This window comes from Vicia villosa, linkage group LG2 (assembly GCF_029867415.1).
Source record: "Vicia villosa cultivar HV-30 ecotype Madison, WI linkage group LG2, Vvil1.0, whole genome shotgun sequence".
Taxonomy (NCBI): domain Eukaryota; kingdom Viridiplantae; phylum Streptophyta; class Magnoliopsida; order Fabales; family Fabaceae; genus Vicia; species Vicia villosa.
In genome coordinates this window covers 187197263-187206532 of record NC_081181.1, presented here as the reverse complement: position 1 = coordinate 187206532, position 9270 = coordinate 187197263, and the positions used below count along the sequence as shown (strand labels likewise).

The 9270-nt window shown below is 38.7% G+C and overlaps 3 protein-coding genes across 4 annotated transcripts; 1 reads left to right on the top strand and 2 right to left on the bottom strand.

The window, feature by feature from the left end:
• Nucleotides 1–2364: 2364 nt before the first annotated feature.
• On the bottom strand, nucleotides 2365–3699 carry LOC131650888 (uncharacterized). Its single transcript, XM_058920591.1, has one exon. It carries the CDS (start codon nucleotides 3697–3699, stop codon nucleotides 2365–2367), a length of 1335 nt encoding a protein of 444 aa, XP_058776574.1.
• Nucleotides 3700–4105: 406 nt separating this feature from the next.
• LOC131647680 (uncharacterized) lies at nucleotides 4106–7786 on the top strand. Of its 2 annotated transcripts, XM_058917545.1 has the most exons (5): nucleotides 4106–4237; nucleotides 4436–4779; nucleotides 5353–6251; nucleotides 6329–6999; nucleotides 7087–7786. In XM_058917545.1, exons 1-5 carry the CDS (start codon nucleotides 4206–4208, stop codon nucleotides 7478–7480), a joined length of 2340 nt encoding a protein of 779 aa, XP_058773528.1. In that variant the 5' UTR covers nucleotides 4106–4205; the 3' UTR covers nucleotides 7481–7786. The 2 variants fall into 2 exon arrangements, with proteins under 2 accessions (XP_058773528.1, XP_058773527.1); XM_058917544.1 differs by having other exon boundaries at nucleotides 4436–6251.
• A 304-nt stretch (nucleotides 7787–8090) lies between these two features.
• On the bottom strand, nucleotides 8091–9126 carry LOC131647679 (uncharacterized). The gene is made up of 2 exons (XM_058917543.1): nucleotides 8613–9126; nucleotides 8091–8538 (listed from the first exon to the last, which is right to left on the bottom strand). Exons 1-2 carry the CDS (start codon nucleotides 8754–8756, stop codon nucleotides 8293–8295), a joined length of 390 nt encoding a protein of 129 aa, XP_058773526.1. The 5' UTR covers nucleotides 8757–9126; the 3' UTR covers nucleotides 8091–8292.
• Between the last annotated feature and the right edge of the window lie 144 nt (nucleotides 9127–9270).

Below are 9270 nucleotides of genomic sequence, written 5' to 3'. Positions count from 1 at the left end.
TTGAAAGCATGGAGGCTTTCCAAGTGGCCAGCTTGAGCTTGACACTATCAGCAAGATAAGAGAAGTATTTGGCTTTAGGTTTCCCAATAAAGATGGGAACGCCAAGGTACAGGAAGGGAGGGAAGCCAATAGAGAAGCCAATGATAGAGGCAAGATTCATATGTCTCTCTTTAGACATTCCTCCTGCATAGATTATAGATTTGGTGGGATTGCAAATCTGGCCAGAGCAAGATGCATAGTCCTTCAGCAGATTAGAGATGGCAGTCAGAGATTTCACATCACCCCTGCAAAAAATTAAAATGTCATCAGCAAAGAAAGTATGGGAGGGGACCCTGCAGTGCTTGTTAGCTTGGATAAGGTTGATTTGATTCAACCTCACAAGCTCACTGATGCCTCTGCTGAGGACATCTTCAGCCAAGCAGAAAAGGAGAGGAGAGAGGGGGTCCCCCTGCCTCACTCCATTGGAACAGTGGAAATAACCAACCTGATTACCATTAAGGCCAATGGAAAGGTAGGCAGATTGAAGGAGGGTGTGAATCCAGGAGCAAAAAGTGGAGTTAAAACCAAAAGCAGAGAGAGTTTTAAGCAAGAAATTCCAATTTAAAGAGTCAAAAGCTTTAGTGATGTCAATTTTGAGGGCAACATTCCCACTAAAGCTTTTATTGCCAAGAATATTAATAGCCTCAGATGCAAGACAGATACCATCCTTAATGTTTCTCCCAGATATGAAACCCTTTTGCTCAAGGGAGATTAAATTAGGAAGAATGGAAGACAACCTGTCAGCAAGAATTTTGGTAATGATTTTATACTTAAAATTGGCAATAGCTATAGGCCTGAACTGCCCAATGCTATTAGCCTCTTTAGTCTTAGGAATTAAAATGAGATTGTTAGCATTAAAGTTAGGAAGAATCCACCCCTGCCTAAAAAATTGCTGAACAGCATTAACCACATCAGTCTTAATGATCTCCCAAAAACTAACAAAAAAGATGGCTCCAAAGCCATCCGGGCCAGGGGCAGAGTTAATGTTCAGCTTGATGACAGCATTATGGATTTCATCGAGGCTAGGAAGACTAATCAAGCTACAATTTATCTGCTCATTAACCAGCTTGGGGATCACCCTTTGAATTAAGTCAGTATCCTGAGCAGCAAAATTAGAGTTAAACAAGTTTTTAAAGTGATCCTCAATGTGATTCTCAATGGTGCCTCTGTCAGTTTCAATTTGATCATTAATAGAAAGAGAGGATATATGTTTAGTTTTTCTTTTGATCTTTGCATAAGTATGAAAAAATTTAGAGTTTCTATCACCTTGTATATGCCAATTAATGCGAGACTTTTCTCTCCAAAGCTCCTCTTCCATGTGAAGGGCTTTATCCAAGTCCAGCTGAGCCTTGGTTTCCTTATCCTGCAAAAGATCAGAATAACCAAAAGTTTGGATGTCGGATTGAATCTCTTTGAGATTCCTATCCGCCACCTTAACAGCATCGTGAACATTACCAAAGGTATTAAGGTTCCAATCCTTGAGTCTTGCCTTAAGAGATCTAAGTTTCGAAGCTAGGATATGCATAGGGCAACCCACAACCGGCTCCTTCCACACTTCCCTAACAAGTCTCTCACAGTCCTCATGCTTAGACCAAATCCTAAGGAATTTGAATTGGCTTCTAAAAACAACATCCTCAGACTTAATAGTAATCAGAATAGGGTAGTGATCAGATTTGGATCTAGTGAGCGTGTGACAAGAAACAGAAATGCACCAGTCCAACATCGCCAGATTACAAATGGCTCTATCGAGCCTCTTTTCAGTTCTGTGCCTCCCCTTTCTACCATTACACCAAGTGAGGGAATTGCCAAGAGTAGGAATATGAATGAGCTGATTGTTATCAGACCAGTTAAAGAAATCCTCCATGGGGATCTTGGCAGGCTGATTATTGCCTCTATACTCAGCAGCACTAACTATAGCATTAAAATCCCCCACAAATGACCAGGGGATATTATTAGAAAGGGAGCTAAGAGAAGACCAAAGATTACGTCTAAGAATATAACTAGTGGAGGCATAGATAACCGAAAACCCTATAGTGTTGTTGTTAGACTCAATAGTGAAGTCAATATGTTGATCACTAATGTTAACAATTTTGGGCTCGAGATTAGATTTGCAAAAGCACCAGATGTTGGGTAGTAAATCATTTCTATTGTTAATAGCAAAAATTTTAAAGTCTAACCTGTCCATCCAACGATGAGGAAAGTTCTCAAATTTACACCAAGGTTCAGCCAAAAACACAAAATCAAGCTTGTTGTTGAGGAGCATTTTCTTCAAGGCCAGCCTAGAGGCTTTATTAGCAATGCCTCTTATATTCCAGAAGAGGCAATTCATAGAGACAATTTGTTAAGACTAGACCTAGGTCTAGTTTGGCTTAAGGTCAGGGCCTTTTTGTTTCTCTTTTTTTTGTTTAAGACTAACTGAAAATCCTTATCTGGAAATATGTCCACACCATTGTCATCATTCTGATCGTGCTCAGCCATGTTTGCCCAAGCTTCATGCAAGAAATTAGTGACCTGTTCCTTAATCGCCGGGTCTATTTGAGTTTCAGGGACAAATTCCACTAGTTGAGTGGCATCCACATATTCATTATCAGATTTACCTTCTTCTTCCTGAGAGGAAAGATGTATGGGTTCATCCCTATTGTCCCCCTCAATGGTTGGCTCAATGTGCCTGACATTGATAGGGTTAGAGGTTTCAGCAGCATGCTCCACCTGAATGGTTGGAGTGATAGAGTCTTCATTTACTTCAGGAGAACCAACAGGTTTGTCCACAATTGGTGTTTTCTTAGGTATGTAGATTTGCTTTCCCACAATTTTCTTAGAGTTGGTATTCTTATCCTGTTCCTTAGACATTTCCTTTCTTTTGCAGTTTTCAATGGAGTGACCAATACAGGAGCAATGATTGCAAAACTCTGGCAGTTTTTCATATTCTATATCCACGAAGAACGCAAAGCCAATCCTTTCCACAAGGACTTTGAAGGTTTGCTCCTTCAACATGTCCAAATCCACGAGCACACGCACAAAGTGACCAAACGGTCGATCAAAGGCTGATTTGTTAGAGGCAGAATCTATGCAAATAGGTGTTCCAATACTACTAGCTATGGCAAAGATAATTCTTGGTCTCCAGTATTCTTGGGAAAGTCCGTGGATTCTGATCCAAACTTGAGCAGAGGTTTGTTTCAAAGTGGCTGGAGTAAAATCTTTAGTCCACGGAAAAAGTTTGAGAACACCGTGGGATAGATTCCAAGCGCTCACCGATCTCACACGTTGAACATCTTCAAGCGTGGAGAATGCGAATTCAAAAAAACCTTTTCCCAGGGAGGTGATTCCCCACTTGCCTATAGAAGGCCACAGCTGCAAGAGCTTAGCTTTCAAGGACGCGACAGTAAGTGGGGCAGAGCCTTTGGACCAGACGATTCTGCCATGAAGATGGTGTTTGCAAGCTTCCACACCAAGAGCATATTCCTCCTCAGGAATTGTTATCGCAAGCCTGTCTCCTTTGACACACGCTGGGGGGAACTGACTAAGGGGTATGTCGCAAACGTTATCGGCTACGACATTAGCAAAGGATTTAGGAGGTGCAGAGTGTTTATTCGTGGGGTTTGGTTCAGAAGGAGGGAGGGAAGATAAGTTAGTTTCCGGAAAAAGGAGAGCTGCATCCATGATGGAAAGAAGGAAGGGAGGCGAAGGAGGAGATCGGAGAAGCAAACTAGCCGTTAACAGCAAACTAGCCGTTACCGACACTCATTCGTCCTTCAAGAAGCAGTTTATTACATAGGTTTTTGTTAGGCAAAAATGCACTTTTGGTCCCCCTAGTTTCAAGTTTTTAAAGTTTAAGTCCCCTCAGTTTAAAAGCCAGGTTTCAAGTCCCTAAAGTACGCCTTAGTTGTGATTTTTGTTGCCCCCCTCCATGTGGCTGTCCATTTAATGACATGGCAGGGATGTGGAGTCGCCACATATGTAATTTCATTTTTCTAAACTTAAAAATTATTTTGGGATATTCTAAAAACATAATACAATTTTTATATACCACGATTTAAATTTAAAACATAAAATCCATCTACCCTAATCCCTTTCACCAGTACCCTAATCCTTTTCTCTTCCTCTTCTCCTGTTCTAGGGCACGAAGTGGAAATCGAAGAACAAGAATTCGTGAGAATCAAAGAACAATGACGAATGCACAAGCCCGATTTTGTATGAGGTATGTTTTCTTAACTTGTTACAACATGGTTATCGATGCAGAGATAGTGATTATATATAGTTCTATGTGGTCCACCATCTTCTGTTATTCTCTCTTATTAAAGTAGTTTTATATAGTTCTGTGTGGTCCAGCACTAACGTTTTTCATAGTTCTGTGTGGTCCACCATTAACTTGGATTTTGAATATTTCTAATTTCAGGCCAAGTCAAACGACAAAAGTTAGGTTAAGACTACACCATAGGGGTAGATTTGTAAATGAACCTGTTAAATTGTACGTAGGTGGTGAGGTATCTGAAATGACATGGAAGTTAGATGTTGACTATTTGTCATACATGGATATAGAGGGACTGGTTAGAGACCATGGTTATGTAGACATTGAAAATTTGTGGTATAGGAACCCCAAATTTAGCTTTACTCGTGGTATAAGGCCTTTGAACAATGATAATGATGTTCTGCAGTTTGGCCAAGATGTTGTAGGTCATGAACTGATTGATATTTATGTGGAGCATAAAGTGTCTGCTCCACCTGAAATTGTGGAAGATTGTGATGTTTTTAAGGAATCTGTTGATGGTGTGCATACTGAACATGTTGATGGTGTGCATACTGACCCTGTAGATGAAACTGTTGAAACTCAAACAAATGTAAATGGACCTTTTGAAACTCAAACCAACGTAGGTGAAACTGTTGAAACCCAAACCAATGTAGATGGACCTGTTGAGACTCAAACCAATGAAGCTGAACCTGTTGAGACTCAAACCAATGAAGTTGAACCTGTTGAGACTCAAACCAATGAAGCTGAACATGTTGAGACTCAAACCAATGAAGCTGGACCTGTTGAGAATCAAACCAATGAAGCTGAACCTTTTGAGACTCAAACCAATGAAGCTGAACCTGTTGAGACTCAACCAACTGATAATGAACATGTTGAGACAGAACCCAATGTAGATGAACATTTTGAGAGTGTGCCAACTGATAATGAACATGTTGAGACACAACCCAATGTAGATGGACCTTTTGAGAATGAGCCTACTGATGCTATGGATTGGACTTCAGTTCTGCCTCCTGAGACCTTAGGTGAGGGTTCAAGTGAAATGAACTTGCAACAAGAAGATGTAGATGATGATGAAGAGGATGAGGACCATTTATACACACCCCCAGGTAGTGATGATGAAGAAGATGTAGAAAAGTTCCCAACATATAAAAGTGGTGAGGGTTGTGTGTTCAAAATAGGAATGATGTTCACAAACAAGGAAACAATAAGAGATGCAATCAAAGAGTATGGAATGGAAAATCAAAAGAATGTTTATATCAATAAGAATGATTCTAAGAGGATTGTAGTTAAGTGTATGGATGGTTGCAACTTTCACTTAAGGTTCAGTATGAGGAATGGGCAGAATTATTGGCAGATTGTTAGCTATGTGAGTGACCATACATGTTATAGAACTGCAGACAACAGGAATGCCAAGACACAGTGGCTTGCTATCAGGTTTACACAAATACTAAGGCACAGTCCTTACATGAAGCCGGCTGGTTTAGTTGCAGAAGCACTTCAGAGGTGGGGAACAAAGATATCAACAGATCAAGCATATAGGGCTAAAAGAAAGGCATTGGATCTTATCCAAGGTGCTGGTTTTGACCAGTTCAGACACTTGAGAAGTTATGCAGAGGAGTTATTGAAGTCCAATCCAAAGAGTACTGTTATTATTAAATGTGCTGAAAATAATGGCAATCCAACTTTTGAAAGAATATATATTTGTTTGGATGCTTGTAAGTCAGGTTTTGCCACTTATTGTAGACCAATCATTGGATTGGATGCATGTTTTTTGAAGGGGGATTATGGTGGTCAATTGATGTCAGCTATAGGCAGGGATGGAAACAACCAAATATATCCAATTGCTTATGCAGTGGTAGAGGCTGAAACTAAAGACTCATGGGAATGGTTCTTGCATCTACTCCTAGAAGATTTAAGAGCATTCAATGATAGATGTTATGGATTTATTTCTGACCAACAGAAGGTAATATTACAATTTTCTGACTTCTTTATTTGTCACATTTATATTTATACTAATTATGAATCTTTATTATTTTATAGGGTTTGGTTCCTGCTATCCAAGGCTTAAGTGGCAATGTGGAGCAAAGGATGTGTGTGAAACACCTTTATGGTAATTGGAAGAAAAAACATCCAGGTTTGGTGCTTAAACAAGCCATGTGGGCAGCAGCTAGAGCAACTTCAATTCCAGTGTTTGAAAGAGCAATGGAGAAATTGAAGCTTTTAGATCCAGTTGCATGGAAGGACATGAATGACATTCCTGCAAAATTCTGGACACGAGCATATTTCCAGACATATTCAAAATGTGATATTCAAGTTAACAACATGTGTGAGGCTTTTAACAGGGCAATTTTAGAGCATCGAGATAAGCCAATCATAACCTTATTGGAAGGTATCAAACATTATATCACAAAGAGGATAACTAAACAAAAAGGGTTATTGCAGGGATATGAAGGAGTAATCTGTCCTAGAATCCAGTTGATCCTTGAGAAGAACAAAAAGGAAGCACAAGACTGGACCCCTACTTGGCATGGTGATGATGATCTCTCAATCTTTGGAGTGACCAATGGAACTGAGACATATTGTGTGAATATGAAGAATGAATCATGTAGCTGCAGAAAATGGGAATTGTCTGGAATCCCCTGCTGTCATGTTATCTCTTGCATTTGGAACATAAGAAAAAGACCAGAAGGCTATGTCTCTCCCTATTATAGGTTTGTGAAAAGTTCTACAAATTTATGTTATGTTATGTTAACAAATGTAATATCTTCTGCATTGTTAACACAATTTATATTTTGCAGCAAACTTACATTTGGAAGGAGCTATGCTAATATTGTATTTCCCACTAATGGACCACAGCTATGGACTAATGCAGACCATGTGCCCATGTGTCCTCCTATCATGAGAAGAGCAATTGGTCGTCCTAAGAAGATGAGAAACAAAACAGCTGATGAACCGAAGAACCCTTATGTTCTTTCTAAAAAATTTGCAACTGTCACTTGCAACAAATGTGGACAAGCTGGACACAACAAGAGGACTTGCAAGGGCAAGAGGGCAGCTGATAGGCAAATACCCAAAGGAGGCAACAAGGCAAAGAAAGCAAAGACCACAAAAAAGGCAAAGAAGACTAAGGACAAACAGAATCATGTTGAGATTGGTCAGGGATCTCAGGCACCTCAGCCCACTCAAGATTAGTTTAAATTAGGATCTTGAATTTTTTTGAATGTAACTTGTTGCATTAGTAAGCAGGCTTTTTTGGTATGTACTATGGTCATATAATGAACCATTTCTGAATACAACTTGATAACAGTTTGGTAACAGGTCTGTAAGCAACTTGTTGCATTAGTATGTAATAGGTATGCAGTTTGGTATAATAGACAGTTTGGTGTGTAATGGGTCTGCATGATATATGTAATAGGTCTGCAGTTTGGTGTGTAATGGGTCTGCAAGATATTTGTAATAGGTCTGCAGTTTGGTATGAAACAGTTTGGTAACAGTTTGATAACGGATTGATAGCAATTTATATTGCTTTTGGTAACATATTCACCTGGTTCATATATAAATAGGTCTGCTTTTGTTTACAGTTTGCAAAAGATATTACAGTTTGCAATTTGGTATACATAGGGCTGCAAATTGCACCTTCTATATGTCTACAAGTTTTATTGCCTTTGGTAACACATTTCATATATACAAAGGTCTGCAATATGCACCTTCTATATGTCTACAATTTGTTTACAGTTTGCACCTGGTATACATAATACATAAACAAATCAACATAATGTCAACAACTTCATTCATTAATAAACCATACGATTACATCCTAATGTCAATACATTGTAAACAACATCAAAATAGGTAAACATCACACTGTCAACAACATCATACTACCTTAACATCACACTGTCAACAACATCATAATCCCTAAACATCAATTGGACCTAAACAACAAAATAACCTAGACAAGATTGAACATAAACACAACTGAACCTAATGCAATCAACACCACTTCATTTCATAATTATTGTTGCAACAAATGCAACTAGAACAAAAATGGTCACGAACATATTAAACTTAAGTTGTTTCTTTAGTAACTTCATCTTCATCCTTGTTTCTTCTTCCTTTGAGATTGAATCTTTAACCCTCTGCTTTTCTTCATTCAAATTCTGGAGTAAAGACGAAATCACTTCCTTTGCCCTAGGGTTCATTTCTTCATCCAACCAAACAAAGTTACTGCACTTCTTGAAACCTTGAATCTGCAACAATGGAGGTAGCATAAATTTCAGAATTTAAAGTATCAACAACACAATTGCAATAAAATATATCATACCTTGTACATCCCACAACCAAAAAAACGACGTCCTGGGTTTGAATCAGTCCACGACGTCATCAATGGAGCATCGATACCGCAGTAACATTCGTTTCTCACACTACGATTCTTGTAGCTAGCACTTGACACAGTTTTTTGAGACATGGCCAAGATGAATGAAGCGAATTAGGGTCGAAGTAAGGAAAGTAGGGATGAGATGAAGGAAGCGAATTTGGGGATTAAGATGCACGAAGAGAATTATGTGGAATTGATGAAGATGATGAAGATGCAGGAAACGAATTAGGGCACAAATTTTTCTGATTAAATAATATTGTTTACAAAAATGATTTAAAAACAGAAAAATTATTTTATAAATTAAATGAGACTTAAAAAATGAAATTACATACGTGGCTACTCCACCTCCCTGCCATGTCATTAAATGGACAGCCACATGGAGGGGGGCAAAAAAAATCCCAACTAAGGCATACTTTAGGGACTTGAAACCTGGCTTTTAAACTGGGGGGACTTAAACTTTAAAAACTTGAAACTAGGGGGACTAAAAGTGCATTTAAGCCTTTTTGTTATAAGGTTTACAAAAAAAAGTTATTTTAAAGAATAAATATTCTTTGAAATAAAATAACTTCTATAATTCAGCCCCAACTCATGGGGGAGGCAAGTT